Genomic DNA, 14,765 nt, shown 5'->3' on the forward strand with positions numbered 1-14,765 from the left:
CAAACTTGAGGATGAGGCTTATGTCTGAGACTTAATACGCCCAAATCTCGTACTCGTGTCTGTACGAAATAGATATAAGCTTTTGGGCACAAGGCTCATGGAGTTAGTTAAGAGATGCTCACGAGGCTCGGGTCTCATGGTGATATCGGTACACGAGATTGAGAGTGAAGCCTATATGTGTCAGAGAGTGTCGAATATTGTTTATATATAAAACGGGCTGTTGACGTCGTTAATCCTCTGATTTAGCTTTGAAAACCTAAATTCAGATTTCAATTCTTTATTTCAATTTCATTCGTTTTCGAGTATCTTAAATGATGTATTAGTTGTTGGAGAAGGGAGACTCCACCTTCTGAGTGAATAGAAAAATGAATTTAAGGAAGAAAGGAATTAGAAACGGAAATCAACGGCCCTCTTACTGTTTCCTCGATAATAAAAGCTCAATCGGGGGCCATGTAAATAATCCAATAGCAAACCCATATCAAAAATAAAGTGACGTGATTTTGCTATCAGATTGTTGGAATGTCCCCTATCAAATGTTGCATATTCTGGCGTAGTGATATGAGACTTAAGACACTAGATTTGACAGGTAATATAACGGTGATGTTACTACGAGTCATGGACGTGTTCATTTATAGAGTATACATGACAAGTATATGTCGCAGGAATGTACTAGGTGTCATGAGGTTCAGGAGCATAGATGATTAGTATATCTCGAGGGGATGTACTAACAAGAGTCAATCACGAGGCACATAAGACTTTAAGTCGTGTTTGAGTCAGTCATGAGGTTCAGGAGCATAGATGACTAGTATATCTCGAAAGGATTACTAAGAAGAGTCAGTCACGAGGCTCATAAGACTTTGAGTCGTGCTTGTGACCGAGGTACGAGTCGTGCTGGAGACTTAAGTTTTGCCCATGTTCATGAAATTCAGGCTCATAAGACTTTGAGTCGTGCTTGTGACCGAGGTACAACTCGTGCATACTGGAGACTTAAATTTCGCCCATATTCATGAACTCAAGACTTAAGTTTCACCCATGTTCATGAAATCAATCGTTAACTCATCGTGGGAATAATTAGTAGACATGACCAATACATTTCGAGGGGATGTACCAAGTGTTGTGTCTATGAGGCCTTAGAGGCCAAGAGACGGCCCTTTGAGTTGGGCCGATGAGCCTAAATTTTGCAACAAAGTTCGAACTGAGTTTTTTGTCCTTATTACTACACAAATCACCATCCACAGTGGTACTCTTGATCCGAAACTAGAAGTGGAGTTGCTCCTTTCTCTTGTGAGCTAAGTTCAGTTTTCATTTGATCAGAAACTTAGGACAAAGCTTGACTGAAAAGCAAGCAAACAACACTAAAACTTCTGTCGAAAGGAAGCAACCGTGCAGATCTCATATTAGCACACTTCCAAGTGTTATGATAACAAGAAGAGCACAAAGTGACAGAAAATTACTAAAACTACCAAATCACCTCCTAAAACTGCATAATCTAACATGATGGGAGGAACCAGACAACATATCCAATGTGATGGACAACAACAGTGAATAGAATTCACCGTCAACATGGGTATAGTCACGTAACTGGCAAGACAGGGTATAAATCTCGTTGTAGAAAGACCCACTAAAGAGACTAAATTCTGGAGGGACGAAACTGACATTGACAACTTGCACCTAATACGCAGCTGAATCTCCAAAATAGATCAACCAAGATGAGTTATCAGTAGCACGAAGACTAGATGCAACACAAAAAGTGTATACCATGACATGCGCACCAAAGCAAGCAAAAGATCCAGAGGCGAGCACGAGACCTCCTGCAAAACTGGCCAAGACAAACGATGCCAGGAATAAGACGAAGCAAGTTCCTGCCACCGTACCGGCGGAGCAGATACTGCAGCAGGAGAAAGCAATACCAACCACGCCAAACCCAATACTAGCTCGGTTAGAGCAGTTAACTCAGCAAAACGGAGGACACTCAACAAAAACTTTCCTATGAAGATTCGAAGAGCAAAAAACCTTTAAAAAACAGAAACATATTAAAACTTTTAGAAAGAGCCAAACGCGTTTTTCTTCTTTTTGACAACACATCAGGAACAGGTAGATGCCAAATCTACAACGGTTTTGGGATCATTTTCCACACTGAATTAAAGCCAAAAGATTGCGCTCTTGGAAGAAAAGCTTCGTTGTAAACTGTAATGAACCGACATAAAGAATTCAAAGCCTGAAATACAAAAATTTATTTCCAATTGCAAGGTTGAAAATTATATCAAGCAAACAACATTTTCATTATCCGAGTAGAATGGATACTTTATTGCTTATCCGCCTGCAGGAATGATACTAGTGACAGTCAATAGGCTCACAAGTCAAAAGTTTGTGCTGGTGGCACATTCGAAGAAAAATTCGTAAAAGAAGATCAGGAAAAGAAAAAAAGTATATGATTTAACCACATCAAAATGGAAGGTGCAACAATCACAACAGCAATAACTTAAAATGTCTTTTTCCCACTAGAGGGTCCATAACCAAAATCCACCTCTAGCTAAACAAAACCCCTAGTTGTACACACAGTAGGAAACTCTAATTGTGTGAGTAATGTGACATGAAACATGCAATCAACCATAGAAGAAGAAGAAATCAGAGTAGGCAAAACCTTCAGTTCAATTCCTTCCTGAAACCATTGTCAAGTACGCCGCAGCAGCATAATAACAGCAACGAGTTCAAGCCTTCATAAATTCCAGGTAACGACTTCTATTTATTTCCTACACCAACTCTGAGATATGGTTGATACGTTTCTAATCCGAATCTTCATATACTTCCCCGTCCGACAACTCATCAAACTGCCTGATGTCAAGCTGGTAACGTAAGATACCTCCAATGCCTCCAAAACCTCTACAAAATTGGGACCCTTCTTGGGATTTGTTGGTAACAAACTCAAGTGTACATCCAAATTTTCGGTACTCGTTAGCAAACCACTCCAACAATGAAGTCTTTTCTTGAACCTCCAATTCTGCAGAGGTTTCCGAATCCCTAAAGTTACTTTGATCAGCTTCTTGATCCTTGTTCAAATGCTTGATAACTATCTCCGCAGTGGCACTGTTCTTCAGTACGTATCTGTTGATGTCCAGATTTTCCCACACAATAAGTGTCTCTACAGCACCCATTTCTAGAGTTTTCAGAGTATCTTCCACACCAAATACGTACTTCCCTGTGTCTTGACTAATCTCCTCGAAATACTTACCAATCAATTTTTTTTCCTGAATGAACTTCACATTAGATAGAATCTCGGCAGAAAGCTCAATGGCTTGATTGAAACCATTCTCACCTCCATAAGAAACATCAACCACATTCAGTATCTTGGCCTGAAGACGGGGATCAAACATATCGGACTGACTCAGCTCTGTCTTGAAATCAGCAGATCCAGCAAGAATTAACCCTGAGACATTAGGCTGACTAGTGGCTGGATTGATGTACATTTGTGTTGCAAGCTCAGCAGTTTTTCTCACATAGTTGTGACGCTTCTCCATTCGAAGACGAGCAAAACGCAGAGCAGATTGTCCTCCTCTACCGTGTTTCTTTGGGAGATCGACTGTGAACTTATGAAGCACTTCACGTGTGTTCCCACTTAGTGTCCCAAAAAGTGTACCATTTCCATCCATGACTATGAAACCAAACTTGTCATCAGATTCCAAAAGTTCATTTAGAGCCTCTGTATGAAACTTATTATCACAAAGGTACAATGATGCATTAATTGCCTTGAAAGGCTCAAAATCAATTGTAACCTTCTTCTCCTTCCCATCATCTGTCATGATAGTTCCTGTGTACAAAACTAAACCATTTGGAGGGACCTTATTGTAAAGTTTCAATCTCTGTTGAGCAGAGGTAATCGCACCCAATACTGACTGACGGTTAACTCTACTCTTGATGTTTGAGGCAGTACCAAATTCATCACCCAACATCTTAGTGACCCGAGCAACCTGATCTCGTGGTGGCATGATGAGAGAAATCATGCTTGTACCATTACCTCTAGCAGCTTCTAGCGCTTTAATCAATTTCTTGATCTTCCATATCTCGATATTCTTATCAGTATCCTGACCGTCTGACATTGCAAGAGATTTGAAATATAACCAAGCACGAAGAAACCACTAACCTGGAGACCAAACCATGCAATCAGTTCACATGACTCAATTCTAGTCATAAAGTTCAAAGCAAAATTCGCGGATACTTAACATGAAGATACCCAAGAAAACAACTCAGGAAGACCACAACTTGAAATGAATACCTATATCATACAACATTATGTACATTTGCAATTACCAAAATACCACAACGTGATGATAGCAAAAACTACTATAATACACCACTTTGATTGCTTGCAGCTACCATATGAACAACATCAAATTACACAACAGATTGATTAAAAGAATATAAGACTACACATCTTGCCTATAAAGTGTAGCAATGACCAACAAATAAATATCCACCTCGGCACATACGCCAAGAAAACCCACATAAATTGGGGGTTCCTTGAACAAATTGTTATGCAACATTCTTAATTGCTCTATATTGAATTAATTTTCTAATGTTTCACTGTCTGCAATTCCAGGCTTATATTTATAATACCATACAAAACACAGATGCTATATTTGTTTGTCATGCATCAATTGAAAAGTTTAAGATAAACCTTAAATACTGAGCCTCTTCAATCTGCAACCAAACAATATAAGAGTCCAATTTGCTAACAACCATAACTACTCTAGGCCAATACGAATATGTGTCAAGATGATTAAGTCGAACGACAATGCAATGCAAAATATCTAGTCAATGACATACCTACTTACTAATTCGCGTGAATTCATTCGCGTGAATTCCTCAAAACAGATATTCATAAAAAAAACTTCACAACAACAACGACAAACTAAAACCCGATGTAACACAAACTGTATCAAATTGATAACTAGGATTTCTGATAGTACTTAAACTTAACAGCAGCAGCCACAAACACAGTATTGTCCAAAATCTAACGACACAAACGAGCATAATTCAATCTAGATCTATCAAAAATACTAGATTAAAACATAAAACATATGAGATGCAATTGAATACAAACCAGTTTTCTAGATCTGTTGAATAAGATTAGTAGCTGAAAATGGATCTAAGAAAAAAAAAACTATAAACAAACTAGAGATACTAAAATTTATACAGTAAAACAGAACAGAATCTCAATTTTACCTGTCTAAGGTTTCTTCTTCTCCTTCTTGGATGAAGAAGAACTGAAAGTAAAGAGAGAAAGAGGAGAAAAAAATACTCTCTCTATGCTAGACAGAAGATAACGGTGGGTTTGATTCTGTTTCTGTGTAGGCTTTTATTAGGGTTTTACACTTTTACTTCCGAAACATGCAAATGATACAAAAACCGTTTTATTAGTATTTAATTTTCCTTTCCCAAAAAACCGGTACTTTCGGATGCAGTTCCCAATTAAGTCAATATCTTTTGACCATCATCACGCTCCGGCGTACGGGACACAACTCAACATTTTTTTTTTATAACGGAAAACGATTAATTAATTAATTAATTAATCAGAATAATAATAATATAATATAATAATATGATTACAGGTGAATTTCCTCCATTGTGGTTAAAAGATGAACAAAGCTTTCTTCTTAGAGCTTCTGGCCCTACCAGGATATATTTCTACTAATAGGATCTTCCTGTTATTTCACGGGTGAATTTCTTCTGTTATGGTTAAAAACTGAACAAAGCTCTCTTCATAAAGCTTCTGGTTCCACTGGTGTATATTTCACCCAATAATATCGTCCTGTTATTCTCCACTACCGAAACTATGCCCGAAAACACCACCTACGGAAACACCACCGACTCTATTTTATAGTTTACCAAATTAATTTACAATTTACGAATGCATAAAAAACAAAATCCTGCAAAACAGAGACTTGCCTCTCAATCAACAGCGATAAAAAAAAAACTAAAAAAAAAGAGACTTCCCTCTGCAACTAAACAACAATCACTAATGGTGTGTCATAGTGATCGTGGGAGACGTGTTGCGGATATCAGCTCAACGCCATCTATATTGAGAGATCAAGCACGTTACAATCGATATTTATGTATAACTATACGCAGACGGAAGAAAAATCCAGTTAGACAGCAGAATATGTCGGTTGAACAAGGTAATGTTTGAGTTTTCTTTTATATTTTTCCTCTATGTTTTTGATTGAACTGCAGTCTGTAGATCAGAGTTGAAATCATGTTGTCGTCGTCAGTGGAGAAGCATTCTAGGCAATATCGGTATTTCCGTAAGTTTTTTTGAATTTTTTATTTTATTTGATTCACATAAACAAAAATTAGGGTTCGTTCATTTTCTCTCTTTTATATCGATTTTTGACTTTTTGCGGCTGTGTATTGGTTTCGTAAGGATTTATCATTTCGCAAGTCGCAACAGGCATGAACGAATGGTAAATTATGTGCATTCTATAAGAGTATTTTTGTTCTGTTTGGTTATGCACATGAGCTTCCTACTGTAACGTGTTTATACTATGTATAGTTCACCAGGAAAAAAACAAACTGTATATAGTTCACGATGAAAAAACAAACCACTGGTGACTTCTAAACTATTAAGTATCAGGTTACAACAATGATTTTCTAAACTACTAATTGTTTTGTGGAAAAAAAATTTAGTTGTTTTGTTTTATGGAAGGATTATCAAGTTCTTATCACTACATGTGTTGATTTCCAGATCGTACTTGAGTTTAAAAGTCTATTAATTGCATATCTGAGGAAGATATCTTTAGTAATCACGGAAATGGTTTGTGAGTTGTGTGAATTGGAAGTTAAAGTTTGATATTTTGATATCGTAGTTACTACTGTTTGTTGATGCTAGAGATGGCATTAGAAGAAGGTAAAGAACCTGTGACTGTTAGAACAAGTAGGATTTTACCTCAGAAAATTGTATTGTTATGGTGGAATAACAATGGGTATGATATTGGACACCCAAGAATTCGGCGGAGACAGGCAACCACTTACTCTCTTTGACATTATTGGGTCAGAAGACGCTTTTGGAGATCAGGATTTTATGGTCTGTTTTAGACATAAAAGTATTGACTGCGTCTCCATAGATTCAAATGTCTTCATCAGTGCCTTATATAGGTTCTTAGTGCACTTGGATGGACATAATGGGATTACAAATTAATGGAGTTGAGATTCTATTTTGGACGCCCTATCTTGTTCATTTTTTTCTTGGTTGTTTTTGCAGACGAAAGATGTCGATTGCAGGCAAGAAAACAAGTTGATTTTGTGGTATATGCAACTATGGCAAATACAAGATGTGTCACCTTATATCCTCTTGCCTACTCTTTTAACAGTATACTAAAATCGGACCACCATTTAGTTACCCTGGAAAGTATCTTTTGCACCAAAAGTGAAGAAATATCTATTTAATCGAGTTCCTAAGATTGCATTCATGTTCTTAGTTTTGAGAGTCCATATAGGGTTCTGAATATATCTTAGTTTCTTCCTAGCTTGATCGAGTGCAAGCATTTAATTATTAGTTTTGGTGCAACTGCAACATGGTGCTACTGTAAATTCTATAAAACTACATACTGTGCAAAAAGGTAGCAAATGACAGACTTATGTTGAATTTCTACACATTATTAACATGGCCAGCCCAGGCTCATTAAACAACAAAGCATGTGCACTTTATTAGCACAGGCAATCCAAATAGGTGTGCCTATCTAAAATCCAGGCATCTCTATCTAAAATGTGGAAACCAGATTCACCATCTTCGATTACAGTTTAATTCTATAATAACTTTCCATGATGGGGCGAATCTAAATACGTATCTAACTTAAATTCTAGCTTCTCTATCTAAAATAGGGAAAAACACTAGCCTAAATTTTAACGGTATAATACTTTATTTCATGCTTCTTCTTTACAAGATATCTACGCCCGTGCAGAGCACGGGCATAACACCTAGTTTTATTTAAATAGAATTGGCCAACAAAGAAGTTTTGGTCTCTTGCTATAAGGTTGCATGAAAGTTATTGTAACTTACCAGGTCATCTGAATCTTCTCTAACAAGTTTAGAGGTATCGTCACCAACCTGGTTATCGTTCCTACTACAACAACCTGGTTATCGTTCTACTAACATAAGAAAATTGCAAAATTCAAAACTAAAGCTAATATGTTTGATTTCCATGATGATATTCCGGTGTTTTTAATCTGCAGAGCTTTAGCCCATATAAGTGCTTCTCGAACCGCTTTGCATTCTGCTTCTTCAGGGTCTAAGCAATCTGTCGAGAAAGTTCATTTGATCCCTGCACAATGTCCTGCATGATCTCGAAAAACCAAACAGGTTCCAACTCGGTTAGTTTTAAGAAAAAAAGAGGCATTTATATTAAATTTAACTAAACCATAGTCAGATGGTTTCCATTGTGAAACAGGCAATGTAGGGAAAGCAATATTGATGTCAGTATCATCATGCAAAACATTATGGGGGAAACAAAGATTCAAATAGGGGAAACAAAGATGCAAATAGTAATTGATCATGTGCATAGAATTAAAAGGGTTTAGTGATACCCCCTGAAAGACAGAGTCATCTGTCTTTCCAAATTATCCATCAACCAATCATAAGTCTATACAACCAGCTTGTGTAGCTTGATTAGTTGTGAACCAGCTTGTGCACCATTGTGCAGTTGTAACTAAACTATTATTAACAACATCAATATCCACATTAATGCATCTTTATACAACTCTCGTGTGCCTGCATTCTAGTAGGAGATGTTCAATTGTTTCCTCTGCTCAGCCACAACTTCCACAAAGAGTTTCAATATCTGGATTGTATCTCGCAATTTTGCTTCTAGTTGGGATGATGTCCCTAATACACTTCCACACAAATAATTTAATTTTGTGTGATACATTGCACTTCCACAAGGATTTTTCAAGGACGAGTTGGGACAACAACACCATTTACTTGACTATCACTTTGAATGTTTGACAGCATATTGTAAGTGCTTTTAACTGAAAAAATACCACCATTGGTTGTAGAGATCATTGCATCTTCTTGAGTGGTCTCTAAGAACATAAGAGTAATTTTTGCACCAACTGGTCCATCAAAAAATTGATTGATCATAGCGATATTCCAAGTATTAGAGTTCGACAATACTAACTCACTTACAAAGGTGTAAGAACCATGATTCTCTGAATTAGGAGTGGGGCGGTTGATGTATGCCTGAAACTCACCTATCCTGCCACATTCTAATTCTTCGACTATTATTAACCTCCATGAAGTAATTTTCCTGAATAACTTTGAGACCTTTCCCAATCCCCTGCCATACCCACATGAAGAATCGGGTTTAGAACTATTGTGATGAAGAGCATACTATATCTCTGAAGTATTTAGGCTGAAGAATTTTAACCCATAGTTGGGAAGACTCGGTGCAAACTCTCCATGCTAGCTTAGTCAGTAAAGCTAGATTAAGCATTTCAAGGTACCTAAATGTTAATCCACTGATATCCTTAGATTTACATAGCTTATGCCATGAAAGAGGATTGAAACCTCTATTAGATTTATGCCCCCATAAGAATCTCCTTTGTATTTTATTTAACTGATTTATCAACTGCTTAGGTAACTGGAAAGTGCCCATCTGATAGAGTGGTACTAAGTTGATATGCCAACTTGAGTAAGTTTACTAGAAGATCATCCTAACAGTCTATGAAGAAAATAATCCTTAATATCCTTAAATGATTCTTGCTTAGAGTGTCCCAAGATAAGTGGAGAACTTAAATACCTATCTTTTACATTCATTGTTTTGACACGAAGAATATCAGTAAGAGTAGATGCAACCTCTGGATTAGTTAACTTATCGAAATAAACAGAAGATTTATCAAAGCTGATAACCTGACCCGATTGTGAGCTGAAGTCCTGAAATAATTACAAGAGATTTTTAACCGAAGAAAGTGTTGCTTAAGTGAAAATCAAGCAATCATCCTCAAAAAGTAGATGATTAATAGCTGGTGAGTTACCACCTGCTACTTTCATGCCAACAACAATTTTGTCTTCATTGTATTTAGTTAGGTGCGTGGATAAGAACTCCATATCCATGATGAATAAATATGGTGAAAGTGGATCACCTTTCCTGACACCCCTTGTGGGATGAAATTCAGAGTAATGTGAACCATTTAGCATACATATTTGGTAGTGGTGTTGATACACTGGTAAACCAAGTGACAAAAATCATTATTAAATCCAAAATAGATAAGTACCTTGATTAAGAAATTAAATTAATATTAAAGGATACATATCCAGCTTGAGTGTTATCCAACCTGGGACATAAGTTGTCTGGAAAGGAGAGATGATTTTCTCCATTATTGGCTTCAATTTGCTAACCAAGATTTCTGAATTTATTTGTAAGATGTATTACATAATCCAACGGGTCTGTAATCAGCTGCCGTGATTGTTTTCTTCTTCTTTGGTATCAAAGAAATGTATGTTTTGCTTATCTGCTTTAGAATGTGCTTAGTTTGAAAAAACTTTTGAACCATCTTGCAAAAATAATCCCCTACAATGCCCCATTTTCTTTTATAGAACCTTGCTTGAAAACCCTCCGGCCCCGGAGCCCTACTTGAAAACCCTCCGGCCCCGGAGCACTCCGTTTCATAGATTTTAAAGAATCATGAATTTCTTGTGGATCTGGAATGCTACAAAAATTAGTGGTGTCTTTCTCTGAAACAGGTGTTGGCAGCACCATGAAGAGACCCTCATCAAAAGTAGGAGCTCTAGAAGTACTAATATTCATGAAATGGGTAGATAAATGAGAAGTTATCTCCTCTTTATTTTGAATCAAGTTTCCACTTTGGTCATGAATGACATCAATGTTGTTTCTTTCTTTTTTACGGTTGATTTTAGGATGGAAAAACTTGGTGTTGTTGTCATGTTCCTTGAAGATAGTAACCCTTGACTTTTGCTGATAACAATCAGTTCTTTTTTTGTGCCATTTGTTGAGATTAGAATTAATTGTTGTTGTTATTTGATTATGAACTTATGTGCTAGAAGGTAGATTCTGCATACCTTCAAGCTGGGCTGTAAACTATCAACCTGTTGATTGATATTGCCAAAATTCTTTTTATTCCATTTAAAGGGTGCTTGCCCAGTAGACTTTAGTCATTTTACAAATTGGAAACCAGGCGAACCACCAACAAATATATCTCAAGATTTAGTTATTTCATCAGAACAAGTGTTATCATTGATCCAATTAAAGAAAAACTTGAAAGGAATCCAAAATTTATTATGAGAGTAATCAGTTACAAGCAGAATAGGTGAATGGTCACTTCCTAAATGGTTTAGGTGTAACAGTTTAGAATCAAGGTAATGTATACTCCAATCCTAATTTCCTGGTGTCATGTCAATCCTCGTCTTCTACTGCCAGTTCCTAAATTATTACTGCTCCAAGTATAATGTTTTCCTGTAAAACCTATATCTTCTAGCCCACAATCATTTGTTACACTGTTAACCCAGCCATCACAAGACGAGCTAGTGCTAGTTGAGTAGTCTGTGAGATGAAAATTCAAGTTTCCTAAGACTAATCAAGGCTGAGAAATGTTTTCTCTTATAGTCTTGATATCTGACCACTGTTTTTTTTTTCCTAGAATAACCATTTCGGCCATACATACATGAAATTTGGCCTACTAGGATCAAATCGAATAACAGCATGAAAGATATTGTTATATGCATTCATAATATCACAAATAAAATTATTTTTCCATAATAAAACTAATCCACTCGGTCGGACAACCGGGTCAATAACAACATTATTTTGGAATTGATAACGAGATAAAAAGGAAGAACCTTTTCTTTTACCAGTTTAGTTTCGCGAAGGAAAACAATATCTGAATTTTGGGTTCTTATTAGGTTTGCTGGTAGTCGCTAGTGACATCGAAATTTAAATCCCTAAACGTTCCAAGGCATAATTTTCATACTAAGAGTTGAACCATAAAATAAAAAAAAATAGTCAAGGAAAACAGAGATTCCAAAAACCTTGATGGAAACCAAAGAATAAAATGAATAACTTACTTGATTGTGATGGTTATAATTCAATATGAAAATGAGAGAATGAGAAATTACCAAGCTTGCATGATTCCTTTGCTGATTTTGGGAGTTAGGATAGGTGAAATCTGATGAGGTACCATCTCCATTCATTTGAACTCTCTTTGTACATATTGTGTGGTTGTGGTTCACAAGTATATCATCATTGGTATGAGAAACAAAAGTGATCATAAGAGTGTTGTGTTCATTCTACTTGAAATTATGCCTATGGTCTTCACTTTTAGATCTCTGGCTAATTCTAATGTCTGATATTCCATCATCTCGTGAGTTATTCATATCCGTGTTGTTAGCAAGATTGGCCTCATCTTCCTTCTGATAGTGAAGTGAATATTCTTTGTCTGTCATTACTTCCTGATTTAATTCATCCGCAATTCTAGCACAGTTTACTACATCATAACCCACAGTGTAACAATTTGGGAAGAGGCTGTGTGAATGTCTTTCCCAGTGATACCTGACCCGTACTGATTTTCCGGCATTATTGTTCCACCATTCTCCCATTTTCAAAGGTTTATTTAAGTTCATTTCCACTTCATTCATTCATCCTGGTTTACAGTTTTCCGGATCGACTTTTATTTTCTTACCCAAATCCTCAATTGCTTCATCAATGATTGAAATATTGTGACGCTCTATCAATAGCTTCATGAACTTCACATTCCACTGATGTGTAGTGAACTTCCAATATGGTATCACAATTTTTTTTTGGATACTTTTGCAAACTTAACAGACATTTGTTTATATTTTAGGGATATTTCTTAATGATATCTTCACATTCTTCATCAGTTCTTAGTTTAAAAACATAAAGATTTTTATCCATGTACCTGACTTTTTTTCTTCTGTATTGTCTTCATAGCTAGTTGATTTCTCTTGTAACTACTGATGTATGAACTGGATCAGCAGACATAATCTTGCCAATGAGACATGCAAACCACTCATCTGCGGCAGAATTAAGAGATTTTGTTGAATCAAGAGCCTTCCTGGGTTATCATTGTGGTTGTTCATTGATATTTGTAGTTTTCAAGCTCTTAGTGATTCTAGAGATTTTGTTTGAGAGAGAAAGTATGAAGAATCTCTTTGGTACGAGACCTCCAAAAACCTTGAAACATATACAGAGAGAAATTAGGGTTTTGGAGTAGCTGTGAAAATATTAAGGTATTCTGTTTCCTTAAATATTGATATGATGTCTGTTAAATATTATATAAATATTTTCTAAGTGCATGATTGTCTTCAGTCAACGTGATGACATGAGGAGTAAGCAACTGATTCCGTAAAAAAGTGGTGTTGACGGGGAAGATTAAAGGGAAAAAGGGAATTCAAATTTTGAATTATTTCCATATTGGATCAAGTCGAGTCTGATGATCATGAACTGCAAACCGATTTAAAGAGAAATATTTGATCTGACAATGATAATATACTTGTGTCATAATGATAGGAACCACCGGGGAGTGAATGGGTAGCAAAACTGCTTGTTCATGGGGCAATATTGCAATACTCGAGAATATCAGAAAGAATACTCGAGCAGGGGGATCTGCAAAGAAAATTAAGCTTTCGTTAAAGACAAAATCGGATGATAGAAAAATAAATATTGAGAAAAGAGTTTGAACAAAATATGAGAATGGTGAAAACAAATAAAAGAAAATCGATTTTTGCAAAAGAGAGGAAGGTCTATAATCAAAACATATAAGGATTAAACAAAACCTTCATAAATGATTATGAACATAGAGAGGATGGTAAATAAACATGCTAAACAAGATTAACTAATATAACAAAGATCAAACAAATCAAGAAGATTGAGAAAAAAGAAAAATATTAAGACGCGATTTTAAAACTGGGTTAGCTCAGAACATCGCCCGATCCTCTGTAGCACATGATTTTCGGACCCTTTAAGACGTATATTATCAAACACAACTCAGTTTTAACATAAACCAATGTTATGCTTTCCTCCTGTGTACTTTTAAATAAGTAAAGCATTGGCAGTGGATAGAGGGACTCTTTGGTGATTTCCTATGAGTAGGGGCTTCGTTAGGGGATGACCTTAAGACGTACTATCAAATTTCCAAATTACTCTTCCATCTATTAAATTTTAAAACCTATCGTATTCATTTCAAAAAATATTACCTCTTCCCCTTCTTCAATTGTAACTTTTTTTTTTTTTGTTTTCTTCTCTTTTGTGTGTTTGAAATGGGTCAGATTGATTGAAATCAGAGAAAATATCAGTGTTGAAGATTGAGAATTCTTAACTTTCTAACTTTAATTTTTACTCCCTGAAGTTGTTATTATTGGGTTTTTCGATTTCCAAGTGATTTTACGGTTAGATTCGAGTTTATGGAACCAACTATATATTTTGTAGTTGGTTTTGGTTCAAAAACCTAACCGTAAATGAGTTACAGGTAGGTGTTTGGTTTAAAAAACCTAATCGTAAATGAGTTACGGCTAGGAGTTCATCATTTCCTAGCCATAAAATTGTCTTATGGTTGGTTACGTATGCAAAAACCCAAACCCAATTATAAACACGTCTAAAAATCTTATAAATTCAAGCATCCTCGCATCTTCATCATGAGATATGTAAAATTTGGCTTGTTTATCATATAAGGATTCACCCACATTACTGGGAATCACTCGTTATGGTTGAGTGCCAGGGTTTTCAAAAAAAAAAACATCA

The 14,765-nt window shown here is 36.0% G+C and overlaps 1 protein-coding gene across 1 annotated transcript; it reads right to left on the minus strand.

Moving 5' to 3' along the window:
• Positions 1-2,410: 2,410 nt before the first annotated feature.
• On the minus strand, positions 2,411-5,331 carry LOC113318060 (eukaryotic peptide chain release factor subunit 1-3). The gene is made up of 2 exons (XM_026566188.1): positions 5,224-5,331; positions 2,411-4,141 (listed from the first exon to the last, which is right to left on the minus strand). The coding sequence occupies exon 2, from the start codon at positions 4,095-4,097 to the stop codon at positions 2,787-2,789; it is 1,311 nt and encodes a 436-aa protein (XP_026421973.1). The 5' UTR covers positions 4,098-4,141; positions 5,224-5,331; the 3' UTR covers positions 2,411-2,786.
• Between the last annotated feature and the right edge of the window lie 9,434 nt (positions 5,332-14,765).

The sequence above is a fragment of the Papaver somniferum genome, chromosome 10 (genome assembly GCF_003573695.1).
Source record: "Papaver somniferum cultivar HN1 chromosome 10, ASM357369v1, whole genome shotgun sequence".
NCBI lineage: Eukaryota > Viridiplantae > Streptophyta > Magnoliopsida > Ranunculales > Papaveraceae > Papaver > Papaver somniferum.

Excerpts from the sequence above, each read along its gene's own strand:
- LOC113318060 (XM_026566188.1), bottom strand. The coding sequence starts at position 4,097 with ATGTCAGACGGTCAGGATACTGATAAGAATATCGAGATATGGAAGATC.